Source organism: Leptodactylus fuscus, chromosome 1 (assembly GCF_031893055.1).
Source record: "Leptodactylus fuscus isolate aLepFus1 chromosome 1, aLepFus1.hap2, whole genome shotgun sequence".
NCBI lineage: Eukaryota > Metazoa > Chordata > Amphibia > Anura > Leptodactylidae > Leptodactylus > Leptodactylus fuscus.
The window spans coordinates 24,802,756-24,819,910 of NC_134265.1; the positions used below are offsets into that span (position 1 = coordinate 24,802,756).

The 17,155-nt window shown below is 43.6% G+C and overlaps 1 protein-coding gene across 3 annotated transcripts in view; it reads left to right on the top strand.

The window, feature by feature from the left end:
- NEDD4L (NEDD4 like E3 ubiquitin protein ligase) overlaps positions 1–17,155 on the top strand; it is a 217,193-nt gene that overhangs the window by 84,252 nt on the left and 115,786 nt on the right. For all 3 annotated transcript variants that reach the window (XM_075268361.1, XM_075268377.1, XM_075268368.1), the window contains exon 3: positions 8,393–8,474. In XM_075268361.1, the coding sequence (XP_075124462.1) occupies positions 8,393–8,474 (82 nt within the window). The remainder of the gene's footprint in view (positions 1–8,392; positions 8,475–17,155) is intronic.

Below are 17,155 nucleotides of genomic sequence, written 5' to 3' on the forward strand. Positions count from 1 at the left end.
GGGCAGTATTATAGTAGTTATATTCCTGTACATAGGGGCAGTATTATAGTAGTTATATTCTTGTACATAGGAGTAGTATTATAGTAGTTATATTCATGTACATAGAAGGTAGTATTATAGTAGTTATATTCATGTACATAGGAGTAGTATTATAGTAGTTATATTCTTGTACATAGGAGGTAGTATTATAGTAGTTATATTCTTGTACATAGGAGGTAGTATTATAGTAGTTATATTCTTGTACATAGGGGCAGTATTATAGTAGTTATATTTTTGTACATAGGAGGTAGTATTATAGTAGTTATATTCTTGTACATAGGAGCAGTATTATAGTAGTTATATTCTTGTACATAGGAGTTAGTATTATAGTAGTTATATTCTTGTACATAGGAGCAGTATTATAGTAGTTATATTCTTGTACATAGGGGGTGGTATTATAGTAGTTATATTCTTATACATAGGGGCAGTATTATAGTAGTTATATTCTTGTACATAGGAGTAGTATTATAGTAGTTATATTCTTGTACATAGGAGGTAGTATTATAGTAGTTATATTCTTGTACATAGGGGCAGTATTATAGTAGTTATATTCTTGTACATAGGGAGTCAGTATAATAGTTATTGTTCCTAGCAAGCTGTAAATTGTTCAACTTTGTCTTCCTGACATTGACATCATATTTTTGTAATCCAGAAATTTTCTCCGATCAGTCATCGGTGTCTCATACACAGTGTATTACTCAGCAGGGAGCGACAGTAAATACAGGACATTCAGAATTAATCTATTTATCAGATCCTACCTATAGGGGAATTTAGTGATCTTGCACATTACACGATCGATGTTCCTAAAGTTGATCTTTTATTATTTTACCATTTCATCAAAGGACATTATAAAAGTATATGTATGTATGTGTATATATATATATATATATATATATATATATATATATATATATATATATATATATATATATATATATATATATATATATATATATATATATGTGTGTGTGTGTATGTGTATATATATATATATATATATATATATATATATATATATAATATCTCTTCAGGAGTAGAAATCTCCTCAATACCTGAGAACATAAGACTTTATGACTATGTAGCCTTCACCTTTCTCCTTGGGGCGTCCACGTGACTTGGATGTTGACAACAAGTTAAATGGATTTTCTAAAATGTTGACGCACCACCAAAATATGGAGAAATTTTAGTTACTTGACTCTTCCCTGATGAAATGCCTTCATCTTTGTGACGGTAAAATGACTTCTTTTTTGAGTGATATTTGATCTGCCGAAATTGTAGATGTTTTTTTCACCAGTTTTCTACTTGCCAAAAAAAAATAAAAAATCCTCCAAGGCTGGAGACACACTAGATTAAAATTGGCCAGCGTTTGCCACGATTTCCAGGTGACTGCTTCGATTCTCATCCTTTAGGGCCCGTTCACACAGAGGAAAATGGCGCTTTATTTGGCGCTGAATTTTTCACGCTGAAAAAAAAAAGCCTTCTCTAGCGAGGGGAAAAAAAAAATTGCGGCACCCATTGAAGTCAATGCAGAAAATTCTATTCTGTATTTGATCCATCAAGCCTTTTTGGGAGTGCTGCCAGTGTCACACAGGTCATCACTTCACCCCGTGGAATTTTAATAGTGAGGTTTTGTGCCAGTGTGGAATATTACAGTAAGTAAACCTGCGGTACTGTATCTGGTAGGTCCTGTTCTCCAGAAATAGCTGCAAATTTGCATGACAGTCTTATGTAATATGTTGTGTTAATGATTCTGGTAACTTGCCTGCTTATTATCTGCCGAAGTCCAGGAATATTCCATACCGGATACTTCCTGCTTACCTGTTGGTGTGTTGGGGGTCCTCAGGTTACACCTGTAGTATAACTACATCCACCTTACAAGGCTGCGAAAGGCCCAAGGCCAAGATCTAGCGCCACCTTTGTACATAGGCCGTGTCTGTTACTGCAGCTCACAAGTAAGCAGGACTGGGCTGTGATACCAGATATAAGAATGGCGCCAGTAGACCTTAATGCCATACAAGTCCTATATCCCTTGTCCCATCTTGTGCCGCAATAGTAGATTGTAGTACTTATCAAGCAACCCCTGGGTGGTGTTAAAGTGACCCCCTCCTTGTGATCACGAAATTCCAATGAATTGCCCCAGACAAGGACATTCAACAGTGTTAACACGTCTATGACGTTGCCATTGGTTCTGACATGACCTGACAGCCTTTAGGGCTTGGTAGGTGACACCTTACATTGCTGATGTCACAGATAGAGATGAGCGAGTAGGTATTCGAAATATTCGTACTCGATCGAATACTACTAGCTATTCGCAGTAAATATTCGATTCAGAGCCACGTTGATTGGCCGAATGCTATACAGTGTTTAGCATCCGGCAAATCAATGCTGGTTCTGCAGCAGGCTCGTCCTTGCTAGGAGCAGGCAGCTTGCTGTTATGAGGGAGCTTACTTTTTCTCATAGGAATGAATTGACCAGCATTGATTGACCAGTGTACAGCATTCAGCCAATTAACACTGGTTCTGCCGGAGGCTCGTCTGTGAGGAGGCGGGGTCTAAGATCGGACCACAGCAGTCTCCATTGTGGTCCGATTTTAGACTCCGCCTCCTCACAGACGAGCCTCCGGCAGAACCAGCGTTGATTGGCCGAATGCTGTAAATCAATGCTGGTTCTGCGGCAGGCTCGTCCTTGCTAGTCAGGAGGGCTAGCCGCTTGCGGTTATGAGGGAGCTTACTTTTTTATCAGCGCAACTGCAAGCTAGTATCGTGCAGCGGCTACTGGAAAATTTCAAAAATAAAAATGGTTGCAGTTTTTGGGTGCAGTAGATGCTGGGTGCTGGGGAAGGGGAGGGGGTGTTTTGGTGTCTGTCTGCCCCTTCCCTGAGCTTGAGGACTGTTCCCCCCCCCCCCAACTTGGAAATCAGTTTGGCTGAATATACGGTATATGCAGTGCTCCTATTAACCCCGACGGAACAGGAGCCCCGCAGATCCCCTATATTCAGTAGATACAGGGATACCTAATGTGTTTGTGTGTCACAGTCATTTTCTACTTTTATATGTATTCTAGGGAGAGGAGGGATTTACAACTTTTTAATTAAATTTTTTTTTTTTTTTTTAAATCTTTTTTTCCCCCACAATTTTATGGGAGATTCTATACATTGCGGCTGGTCATAGACCCCCCTTCCCCTAAAAATAAATTTTTTTTATATATATATATATATATATATATATATATATATATATATATATATATATATATATATATATATATATATCTCGAGTGTAAGCCGAGGGGGGCTTTTTCAGCACAAAAACTGTGCTGAAAAATTCGGCTTATACTCGAGTATATACGAGTATATAGTTATGTCAGCAGAACAGCCCGGACGTCAGAAGAACAAAAATTACTCTGTGGGGTTAGAGTGTATGGGGTCAAGGTAGTCATCTGTAGGAATTGTGATGCAGAGGACAAACATCCATGTGCTCGCAGGTACGTGCGTTTCCAGGTGATTGCCGCTCATGACAGGGTGTAGACGGGCAGGTGGAGCTCACAATTTCCCCACCGGTTCTCACAGTGAGTCACCCTGCGTCACACAACTACTCTGCCCTCTCCTCTTGTGTCTGTGCTGGAAGCTCAAGAGTCAGGATCCCGGGAACATTGGGATTTAGGATCAGTAACTGAATATATTGCACAAGGTAAGGACGAGCTCCTGCATCCGACCAGGGCCTACTGAGCTGGTGGGGAACTACAACTCCCAGCTACAACATATGGCTGGATACTGTCAGGGCCTGCTGGGGGTTGTAGGTCTACGGCGGACACCACTGCATTAGGCTGTCTGTAGACTGTGACATTTGTGGCAGTGCAGAATACCATATGGGGTTTGGAAGGCATCCAGTCTGGATTTCATGTATCCACAGGAGCTCCCGGTATGGCGGGGGACATGGCGTTGTGGTTAGTGGGGTGGTGATTGTAGATTGTGTATGAGCTCTGATGTCCACCGCAGTGTCAATAGGGCAAGAAATATTGGGATATTGTGGTCAATTTGCAATGGAGCCCCCTATGTTGTGTCTGCGAATTGTGTTTTCATGGTGGATAACACATATGCATTATACATAAATGGTATACATGCACACATTACACATATGTAATAAACATACATGCGCAATACATAATGCTGTATGTATACACACACTCTACAAATATATACATACAACGCACGCATGCAGAACGATATACATTGTATTATTGTGTTTTCTCTCTCCATTGACTTCTATAACCAGGTATAGACACACCAGTTCTGCACGGGAGCTGTAAACCTGTAACGGTTGAAGGCTTTTACTATGGAGACAGATTGTATTTTTGGCTGTAGGTACAGTTTAGCATGGTTGTAAAAGTATTCACGTCCTAAGTGTTTTTATTGGCCCTGTCTCAATGTCTTGGAATGCTGTTGTGCTTCTTAAAGGGGTTCTCCAACTTTTTTAAAAAGATTGCCCCGTCCTTAGTGTCCCTTCATTGATAAAACAACTTTCCGTATATGAATAGTACAGGTGAATATAAGAAACTTTGTAATATATCTTATTAAGGAAATCTGTTTCCTTCTCCGCTCTTCTACTTACGGTGAATGGAGACGGGAGGGGTCGGAGGCGGCTCATTGATTTATTGCATCTTTCTATGTAGGGCAAAGTCTTATCTTTATAGAGACAGCAGTGTCAGACGAGATCGTTCTTACTCACAGTTGTGTATTTTCTAGCAGTCTCCTTCTTCTCCCATCTCCATAGACTTCTATGTCAAAAGTAACTCCTACTGATAAATGGAGAAGGAAACCAATTTCTTTAATAAGATACATTACAAAGTTTCTTATATTCACCTGTACTATTCATTTATGGTCATTTGTTTTGTACATGGAGGTACACTTTAAGATGGGGTGTCGCCAAATGTGTAACTGGGACCCCCACTTGTCCAGTAGTATCTATAATACTGATGTCGTCTTATGTTGTAGAGAGGCCATTGGGGACCCAGTAGCGGTTGTTATATTTGCATTGTATCATAGTGATCTCTGATGCTGGAATGGCTCCACTATATCCACTATATACTCTACGCAACAATGAAGCCACGGACAGGCAGCGAACCCTAGCATCATGGATCACTATGATGGATAGAGCGCCACCTCCTGGCTGGGTTCAGGTGTGGAAATGTAGCCAAATATTCCGGACTGCTTTGTTCTATGTGCATGGAGCGTAAATCATCTGATCTTTGCATGTCCAATGGACTACATCCAGGGCCGGCTCCAGGTTTTTATGGGCCCTTGGGCGACAGAGCCTCAGTGGGCCCTCTTGTAAAGGAGGTGGGGGAGTCGAGACACTGTGCGTTGCAGATGAAGCGAGTGACGTCATGCAGGAGTGTGGCGTCACCAACGCCATACCTCCCAATCTTTTAAAGAGTAGAAAGAGGGGCAAAATGTGCGGCGTGCTCTGCGCGCCGCGGCAAATTTAGCTCCGCCCTCTTATGTTGATTCCACCCATTCTCATTCATTTATTATGTGCTCCCACACAGTATAATCCTCCTACAGTCACCCGTAAATTATATGCCCCCCTCCATCTCTCCCCCAGTTTCATATACACCCTTCCTCTGCCCCCAGTTTCATGTCTCCCCTCCATCTCTGTCCCCAGTTTCATCACGTTCTCCCCCTTCATCTGCCCACAGTTTAATGTCCCCCGTCTCTGCCCCAGTGTCATGCCGTTCCCCCCTCCCCTTCATTTGCCCCTTCAGTTTCATTGGGCCCCCTCCATCTCTGTCCCCAGTTTCATGCCGTTCTCTCCCCACCCCCTTCCCCAGTGTCATGCCGTTTCCCCCCCCCCCCTTCATTTGCCCCCTCAGTTTCATTGGGCCCCCTCCATCTCTGTCCCCAGTGTCATGCTGTTCTCCCCCCCTCCATCTTCCCCAGTGTCATGCTGTTCCCCCCTCCCCTTCATTTGCCCCCCAGTTTCATTGGGCCCCCTCCATCTCTGTCCCCAGTTTCATGCCGTTCTCTCCCCACCCCCTTCATCTTCCCCAGTGTCATGCCATTCCCCCCCCTCCCCTTCATTTGCCCCCCAGTTTCATGGGCCCCCTTCATTATGTTTCACCTTAATATGTAATACAAAACAAACACTTACATCACTCACCTTCCCTCGTTCCCCCGACGCTCCTCTCTCCCCTCTCCCTCCAATCACATACGCGATGCAGGAGCTGTGAGATCAGCTCCTGCTTAGCTCCGGACCGGCTTGCGTGTGTAGGCGTGATGCGATGACGTCATCGCGCCTACACACGCAAGCCGGGGCCGGAGCTTTAAAGCAGGAGCTGATCTCACAGCTCCTGCATCGCGTATGTATTTCAGCTCATCGGCGGACGGACGCCGATGAGCTGAAATTGTGACAGGCAAGTGCCGGGGGGCCCCCAGAGGCTCTGTGGGCCCCGGCACTTGCCCGACTATGCCGTGCGCTGACGCCGGCCCTGACTACATCTGTTGAAATCGCAACCAATCCTGCACCGGCTGTAGTATATAGTAGTACGTGGTGGCTGCTCCAAGACGTGAGTGGGGCGATTACGTGTACAGTTCTGGCGCTGTTTTTTGGTAGAAAGGTGCCATTGTTTTCTGAATATGGACTACCATTTTAATCAGATATAGCAGAGTTGAGTTTGTCGTTTGGTATCTCTCATGGAAATACACACACATACAGTATATATATTTTCGATGAGCGGTACCAAACGACAAACTCAACTTTGCTACATCTGATTAAAATAGTAGTCTGTCCTATCTATCTATCTATCTATCTATCTATCTATCTATCTATCTATCTATCTATCTACCTACATATTAGACACAATATATTGGTAATGCACACTTTAGATCTCTCCCAAGCCTAGATCTACACACTTGGCTCTGCTAGGTCGCTGTTGCAGTCTGCCTTAGCTCGTCCACTGTTGGATAGGGCCAGATCATTGCTGCCTGTCGGCCTCACCGGCCCCCGGCTCGCTCTTGCTAGCTGTAGATGGACCACTCGGGGAAAATCTCCTTAAAATTCTGCTCCGTCAACTGCAGGCGGTTGCTGGAAAGCCATTGAGACGTGATAGCGGTGTTATGAAGTGAAACATGGAGGTAATTGCTGCCCCGAGGAACCGAGCATTCCGAATACAAACATTGCACACGTTCCTGGGTGTAAACAAGCGGTAACCTCCTGAAATAATTCGCCGTTCACTGTACGAGAGATTTTATTTTTTGCTAAATATGTTGTGTGTTGGCTCAGGATACAATGTAGTGTGAGGTGATTGCAGTGAATTCTATGGACGGTGTATTTAGTACACAGGCGGTAGATGATGTAGTCACAACACGTGGAGTACTGTGCAGGTTACTGTAAATAAGCCTTGTGTAACGAAACATTCTGCAACTATACAATACAGATTTTTATTTTTTTTATGACTCATAGCTGAGGGTTTGCTACAGTTGTATCCAGTGTTAGACTATCCTTTGTGAGCTAAACACGGCTACCAAACACACTTCCCTCTTGTCCGGCTGGTAGTCTGCTACAATGTATCGGTGTGGGTAAAATAACTGATTGGATGTTGTATGGCGCCATTATTTAGAATGTATATGGCCTTATTATTTAGGTATTTTTAGAACTACTGTAGGGGGGTAGTATTTCTGCTCTCTATAGTGGGGGTAATTGTACACTGGTGTAACCTAAACTTTTGGGTCCCTGTGCAAAATTTGTGCCGGGTCCCCCCAGTGTAATGTATCATTTATAGCATTGGTCTCCTCATACTGGTAACAATAGGTTCACACCTATGTTCTGGTCTGCTTGGGGACTCGAAAAAGCAGCCAGCAGGCTCCATACACTATAATGGGGTCCGTTGGGTTGACTTTGTGGAATGGGAATGGAATCCCCAAACGAAAACCGGGCGCCGGTGTGAACCTAGCCTCAAACCGCATATAGGCCCCTCCTAAGGCTCCAGGGCCCAGCTGCGCTTGCTCCATCTGCACCCCCTCATGTTACGCCCCTGCAGAGTAGTGTACATTGTGCACTCTAGGGCAGTTTTAAACTGCAGGGTGGTGTGAGGGGTACGATCAAACTGCCATACTAGTCTGTTCTGTCATCCATCATAGGATGAGAGCAATGGACATTAACGGTAGCAGAGTAACTGATACAGAGAGCAGAACCAAAGTCTTTTTTCTTTTTTTGCATGGGTTGAATGCAGTCGGGGCTCCGCTCGCAGCTGTCTTTTAATGTTCATTGCTCTCATCCTGTAACATTAGACAATTTTTTCCTACTAGGTGGAGTTTACCTTTTAACCTCATATTGTGCCCTTTTTGCTTTTGCAGTGACCCTTATGTGAAATTGTCCCTGTATGTCGCTGATGAAAACCGGGATCTTGCATTGGTGCAAACTAAGACCATAAAGAAGGTAAGTGGTGGTGAATGTAACTTCAACCCGGATTGTATGATTGACGGGGTAACGGCTGGGTTGATGGGGTGCTGATATCTAAGATCCCCATGAAACCTACAACAAAGGTGCTGTCCCCATCCTCTTCCCTTCCCCTCCTCAACAGCCAGATATGGAGAGACCCCAATGATCGAAACCTTCTCTTCTATATTCATTGTGTACTTCTTGAATATCCCTTTCATTGTGTGACTGTACAATACACCTCCAACATATAAATCATATTTCTATAAATGTCACATTCTGATGTCAGAACCTGATGAGCAGAAAGAGTTAAGTGACGTTATGTCACTGCTTGTAACGTTTATGAGGAGCAATTTGTCAACTGCTGACTAATGGGCATGAATTGCTCCCTTACTATTTTAAAAAGAATTTTTTCTGCTGCGGCATTCTGGCTGCTGCAGAACCTCATTATACTCATCTCGCCTGCTGCAGAACATCATAATACACACCTCAGCTGCTGCAGAACAGCATAATACACACCTCAGCTGCTGCAGAACAGCATAATACACACCTCAGCTGCTGCAGAACAGCATAATACACACCTCAGCTGCTGCAGAACAGCATAATACACACCTCAGCTGCTGCAGAACAGCATAATACACACCTCAGCTGCTGCAGAACTTCATAATACACACCTCAGCTGCTGCACAACATCATAATACACCTCAGCTGCTGCACAACATAATACACACCTCAACTGCTGCAGAACACCATAATACACACCTCAGCTGCTTCAGAACATCATAATACACCTCAGCTGCTGCACAACATAATACACACCTCAACTGCTGCAGAACATCATAATACACACCTCAGCTGCTGCAGAACACCATAATACACACCTCAGCTGCTGCAGAACATCATAATACACCTCAGCTGCTGCAGAACACCATAATACACACCATCTGCTGCAGAACACCATAATACACACTTCAGCTGCTGCAGAACATCATAATACACACCTCAGCTGCTGCAGAACATCATAATACACCTCAGCTGCTGCAAAACACCATAATACACACCTCAGCTGCTGCAAAACATCATAATACTCACCTCAGCCGCTGCAGAACGTTAGAAAACACACCTCAGCTGCTGCAGAACATCATAATGCACACCTCAGCTGCTGCAGAACATCATAATACACACCTCAGCTGCTGCAGAACTTCAATCCTCAGCAGCTATTGCGTGTTTTGTGGAGACGCCCTTTTTACCCCTCAAAAAGACACTTATTTGTAGTAGGACAAGTTTATCCTCAAAAACGGTCACTAACAAATTAACATAGTCTATCAATTAAAGGAGAGTATTTTAATAGTAACCCGTGGTGGTGCGGATCGCCATATGTGCAGGTTAACCCTGTCCTGGACCCGTATTTTTTGTCCTGACTATCCCAGCTGCTGGGGTTGGTTCTGGTCATGGCCAGTACAGGGGGGTGAGGCGGACTTGGTGCCTTTTGCTTGTCCCGGAGGCTTTGATAAGAATGTCATATTGTTTGCATGATTTCTCGGTATTCTGCTATTTTTGCTCGCTCACCTCCATTAAGGCCTGGACTGGTTGAACTGGTTGGCGTTGACCTCACCATCAGGTAATAGGGGCTTTCTGGGAAATAAAGTTAAATCCTCGTATAATGAGAAGTTTCGCAAGTTTCTAATATACTTTGTGTTTCAATTTCTTCCAGCTTTTAGTATGGGAGCTGAGCTGCACTACTGAGACCCAGCCTGCACCTGCGTCTGGCTCCGTGTACCGTGTAGTTCACAGAGCAGACACCACACTGGATTTGTTTGGGGCCTAGTTGTCAATCCTTCACTATCCAATAGTTATGGCCTAAATAAAATAAGCCATGTACAATCCCTTTAATATTCATGGCATACCCATAAGATACAATAAGTGAAAAAATAGACAAGAAAAAGAGTTTGATACTCAGCCCAAAAGTAGTTGAATCTCAATTGAATTCCTTCCCACCAAAGTATATTCGATGTGGCTATGCCCGGAAAAATGGACTCCCTCGACTTGGAGCGATGTACACGAATATCAACGATAAAAGAAATCCAGCAAGAGTCGTGGTGGTTAGTTGAATGTAGAGAAAATTCCTTCTTTATTAATTCACATCTTCGTAATAAAAAACGCAATTGGTACAAACATTACAAGCAGATAGCGTCAGACTGACACGTTTCGGATTTTTCGTCCTTTCTCAAAGTCTGAACTGTTCAGACTTTGAGAAAGGACGAAAAATCCGAAACGCGTCAGTCTGACACGATCTGCTTGTAATGTTTGTACCAATTGCGTTTTTTATTACGAAGATGTGAATTAATAAAGAAGGAATTTTCTCTACATTCAACTAACCACCACGGCTCTTGCTGGATTTCTTTTATCGTTGATATTCGTACCCATAAGATACCCCATAATCCCACCGCTGGGACCCACACCTATCTCTTGTTGGATTCCTAGACACTACACGCTCCATAGCAGTCTGTGCATGATATGGAAACCTCAGAGCAAGCCACTGTTTTGGTAATTTCCATAGACTTCATTGTGAGCGATACCCTAGCGACCTCTGCTCTTCCCAATATAGGACCCGCATCTATCTGGTGTTAGTGGAATATCGTTTGGATTGCAAATCTTATTGCAAGTGGCATCTGCATGTTCTCTTGTGACTTTCCGAAAGGAGATGTGACATGGACATCCTCCATCATCAATACCTTGTCATAAATTGGGCGCATTCTCTGGTGGGAAACGCCAGTCTTTAAAATTTTCCCTATCATGTGTTCAAACTGATTTTCAGGGTTTCTTCCACAAACAGTGTGCCACACTTGTTTACAGGTTGTGTGCGGTACTGCAACAATAAAACCGCTAAAATTGTGGCCATCGACGGCGCCCAGTGGACCCCATGGACTATAATGGAATGGGTGGGGTGTCCGTTTTGGGTGGAAGTCAGACTTTCAGCACTTTTTCGTTCGATTTTCGATTAGCACTGAGGCTGAGCTGCGATCCCAACCTGACATAGATCAAGTCTGGGCAGGCGTTAAATAGTTTCCATTCACATATGGCAAGCAGAGGTCTTGGAAATGGAGAAGAATGGAGGCACAAAGTCTGTTAGAAATCCGCCGAACTCTCCATGATACGATAATAAGGATTACTATAGAAGAACGGAAGGGGAATGAGTGCGGTGAAGGAGATTGCGGCCTAGTATAAATAGTGCCCTGTTATCAGCCTCTGCCCCCTGGCACGGATACAGGAATGCTTTTTGTGCTCTGGTTTAATATTTGTCTCCTTGTGTTTCTCCGGATTGTACTTTGCCGGTGGTGTACGCGAGCTGGGCGGCCTGTACAGACATTTGGGGTTTTGTGGATCATGTATTTTCACCATAGCTTGTCCATATTGTCACTACTAGTAGTGTAACACATAGCAACCAATCACAGCGCAGATTTCATTTCATATTCTGCTCCTGGAAAATGAAAGCTGCACTGTGATTGGTTGCTAGGGGTAACTAAGACAGGGATCCTAAGGGATCCTATCTATGCAAATGAGTTCTCTCGCAGCACTGGGGGCGGTCCTCAGCACTCAAACAGTACTGGGGGCGTCCCAAATGCTGTGAGAGAACTGTCCAGCGACGCCTCCATCTTTTTCAGGAACGGCCTCTCTTCACGTCTTCTTCTGGGAGTTGGCTTCAAACTTCTAGGCCTAGGGCAAAGCCGACTGCGCATGCCCGCCGGCCACAAGAAAATGGCCGCTTACACAGTATTGTAAGCGGCCATTTTCTTGTGGCCAGCAGGCATGCGCAGTACGCTGCCCAAGGCCTAGAAGTTTGAAGCCACCGCTCAAAGAAGATGCGAAGAAGACCTTTTCCTGAAGAAGATGAAGGCGAAGCTGGAGCCACAATGTCACCAGCCGCAATGGTAATGTATAGAATCTCCCATAAAATAGTGAAAAAAAGGAAGCTTTAAAAAATAAAAAAATAAATAAAATACAAGTTGTAAATCCCTCCTTTCCCTAGAATACATATAAAAGTAGAAAATGACTGTGACACACAAACACATTAGGTATCCTGTGTCTGACAGTGCCCGGTCTACTGAATATAGGGGATCTGCAGTGCTCCTGTTCTGTCAGGAGGGGTTAATAGGAGCACTGCAGATATATTCATCCAGACTGAATTCCAAGTGGGGGGAAAAAACAGTCCTCAAGCTCAGGGAAGGGGCAGACAGACAACCAAAACACCCCCTCCCCTTCCCCAGCACCAGCAACTACTGCACCCCAAAACTCTGACCACTTTAATTTTTGAAATTTTCCAGTAGCTGCTGCATTCCCCCCCCCCCCCCCCCCCCCTCGGCTTATACTCGAGTCAATAAGTTTTCCCAGTTTTTTGTGGTAAAATTAGGGGCCTCGGCTTATATTCGGGTCGGCGTATACTCGAGTATATACGGTATTCATTTCTTTTGGTATATAATAGAACAATAACAGCAATCCAGTGACTGTTTTTGGACTTTGTTTTTGCGGCGTTCCCTATGTGGTACAATTAACACGTTACCCTTAGGGTTGAGCTTGATCTTGAAATTTCAGGATCGATTTCAAAATCCGATTTCTGATCATTTTCCAGTCGATCGCGATCATGAAATTTGCTCGATCGCTGATCGGGATCCGATCTTTCCTGAACCCGATCACTCAACCCTCGTTACCCTTATTCTGTGGGTCAGTAGCATTACAAAGGCATAGGAGACGCAGTAGGAGAGAGCAGATTGATATAGGTTTTTGTGTGTGTTTTATTACTTTTGCACAGTAACACGTTTTAAAGCATTGTCGAGCTATGAGGGTTTTTTTTTTGTTCTCTTATGGGGTTTATTTCTGTATTACTTTACAGGACCTTTCATGTCCTTGGGCACATGCGGTATTATATACTGCTAGAAAGCCAACCGTGCACTGAATTCAGCACACTGTCGGCTTTCCTGTTCTGTGCCCCCGGTGAAGAGCTATCGGTGCCGTTACCGTAGCTCTTCACTGTCAGAAGGGCGTTTCTGACAGTCTGTGAGGAACGTCCCTCCTAACAGTAGAGTCCATAGCGCCATACTGTGAGGGAGCATGACAGCCATGATACTAGTCTATGGGAGAGAACTGTCAGGAGCGGTAAGGAACACAGTATAGCGATATGGACTCTACTGTCAGGAGGGGCGTTCCTCACACTGTCAGAAACCACCTGCTGCATTTCCCCCCCTCGGCTTATACTCAAGTCAATAAGTTTTCCCAGTTTTTATGTGGTAAAATTAGGGGCCTCGGCTTATATTCGGGTCGGCTTATACTCTAGTATATACAGTAATAATCTCTAAAAGTACTAAAAATAGGACTAAAATGTCAGTATGGGCATTACCAGAGCGGAGCAGTTTGGCGCGGCTCATAGTGATGATAATGTACATATGACGCCCTTGCATAAATCTTAGCGCCCGCATCTTTGTTTGTGTTATTCCATCCGGTTACATAATAATAAATTGTTTATGGCGGTTTCCCCTATACACACGGCTATTGTTGTCATACAATCAGCCTGTGTCGTAGAAGGTTAACTTTCTCTACCGGGGGCTGGAGCGGAGTGCAGAGAGTTGTCAGACGAGTTTTCACCATAGAGCGCTGTGCGACTATTGGATAGCTCATTTATTGTTTACTGTGCGATAGTGTAGCCTGGGAGTCATTCACTGCTCGGCCTGGAGAGTACAAAGGTGTGCGGGATCACACTAGGGTTTGGGTGTGAGTATAGAAGGCCTGGACGCCATTTGGAGAATACTTTGGATTGGACGCTTTCTTCTAAACGGTCAGTAAAGCAATGAGTTGTGGTTTACGGTATGTTATGTAGCAGAGCTGAAATTGTCTTTTCACTGTATTGGACTGCAATGTTTGTATAGGGTATTGGCTGTGGCTTCCAATGTCTTGGCAGTAGTTGCTCTCAGCTGTATAGTATGGATCTGTGTAACTTTACTGGAGTTGGGCAGCAGTATATATTAACCCCTTGCTGACATCCGCCATGGCTACCAGGTATCTTTCGAAGTTTCCCATGCCTCCCACTGCTATGTTATATAGAGCCCTGCCTGTGACGGAGCTCCATACTAACTTGGTGATTGACTTCATTACTATAGTGTTGGAATCTGTGGCACAAGCAATAGGAGTGTTTATTCAGCCACTAAAAAATATATATTAAAAATAGAATATTGTAAAATTTAAAAAAAAATCTAAAAATTCACCTCACCCCTTTTCCCTAGATTTCCTAAAAAAAGAAAAAAAATTGTTAAATTCTAATATTAAAAATAAAATAAAAATCCAAATGCCTGAATTGCAATTTTTTTCCCCCCGACACTGTCTCCCCATCTAAAAACAAAAAAAATAATAAAAAGTCGTACCTTCCCCCAAACTGTGTTAGTGAAAACTACCACTTGCCCCACAAAAAAAAAAGTATGCGAAAATCTCAAAAAAAAAAAGTTACAGAATATTCAGAAAATTCTAAATGTATCAAAAAATTCAGATTATGGCAATGAATGGAATTTTTCTTTTTAATATTTTATACGTTTTAAAAAGTTGTTACATCTTAAGAAACAAAAAGAAATCGATCAATTTTGTGTTTCCGTGATCGTACTGACCTGATCATGTTTAAGGTTATGAAAGCCTTTAAGATAATGGTGCAACTCCCCCCCCCCCCCCTCCCAATTTCTCCTAGTTGTGTTTTTTTTTATTCTGCTGTCAAGTGCATTGTACGGATACTAAATGGCGCCGTTAGAAAATACAGTTGTCCCACAAAAAACAAGCCCCCCTACAGCTCTAGAAATGGGAAATAAAAATAGGAAAAAGTTATGGGTTTAGGGAGGCTGAAGGTAAAAATTAAAAATGCAAAAATGACAAATGGCAGCGATACGAAGGGGTTAGTATAGCCGGCGATGTCCTAGGAGTTAGAGGACCTGGAGTGTTGGGCTAGAACCTTCATGTAGATCTTAAGGGCCCCTTCACACGATGTAAGCGCGCCACTCATTTAGAAACATATACACGTGTCCGAGCGCGGTGCTTCAAAACAGAGCCCATTGATTTCAATGGGAAGCGCGTGTATATCGGCATATGCGTGCGCTTCTCATTGAAATCAATGGGCTCTGTTTTGAAGCGCTGCGCTCGGACATGTGTATACGTGTCTAAATGAGCAGCGCGCTTACGCCGTGTGAAGGGGCCCTTAGAAGTCTCTGACTGTAGCTAAACCCTTGACCCCGATGGTGAAGGCTACAATGCCAGGCCAAGTGCTGCCCGATCTTGCTTGTGTTGACACTGCTCTTGAGAAACTCTTGTTGTGAAAACCCTTGTCATAAAAATCTGGTCTGAGCAAGAAAGAAATTCATGGCTGGGTCTTGTAATATTTTTTCTGTAAACAGAGTGCACGTTCACCATTACACACACACACACACACACACACACACACACACACACACACACACACACACACACACACACACACACACACACACACGTCCTACAGTCAGGTTAAGAGGGTGGGTTATATATTAGACACAAGCGGTTGGCGGTATGTGTATTCTAGTCCTGGGTGCCCTTGGCTACAAGCTACTCTTGGATAGGCCCGAGGTAGTTCAGCGTAGGTTCACAGCTGATTCCCTGGTGGTGTAGGGTAATGGCACCTTCCTTGGTGGTGAAGAGTAGACGAAGGGGTTCATATCGGTTTCCCTGGTGGGCTAGTGTAGGAATGGTTTTATGGCTCAGTAGAGGGAGTTAGAACCTGGAGTCTGTATAGTACAATAAAAGTTAATATTTTAACCCTTGGTAGTCTAGCATAGAAGAATGGGTACACATTTTATTCCCTGGTGGTCTAGGGCAGAGGTTCTTTACCTGCGATATGTGTGCCCCTGTGGTCCACATCAGTATACAGCACACCTAAGGACCACATGCTGCTAATAGTGGAGCACTGTGAGGGGCCATTATGTTACACATGTGGGCATTGTGGGAGTCATTGTGTTACATATGGGGGTACTATTGGCATCATTGTTTTATATGTGGTGACCATTAGATAACATGTGGGACACTGAAGGGGCCATAACATAACTTTTATAAGTCATTTATAATTGATCACTGCTTTGGGGTACTCTGATGGGACTTTTTCTCATTAGGGGGTACTCTACTTTAAAAGGTTGAGAAACACTGGTCTACAGAAATGCCGCCTTTCTTAATTCAGAAGAACAAAAGAAGGGGTTTATAGGTAATTCTCTACAGGTCTAGGGTACTCGCCCTTCACTAAGGCTACCAATTGAGCGTAAACCACACCCCAACATTGTACACACACCCCAAATACACGCTGCCACCACCACTGAGTTTGGGCTCAGCATAAACCCCACTCACTTTTATACATGGGTCTTTCCAACAGTCACATGCAAACGCACCTTAAAAAGGTAATTGGTTCATAAAGCAAACCTAAAATAACCTTTAACCTAATACCTAAAGTGTTCAGTGCTTTATATAAACAAGTACAATGACAAACAGGCAAAACAGTTGTGAAAAAAACAGAAACTCCTTATGAATTAGTCTTTGTGTTTCTATGAAACTTATTAGAATGTATATGGCCAGCACCCAGCTTGGCTGGCTCCAATGGTGTGACAAAGTTCCAAGATATTCCCAGTCCA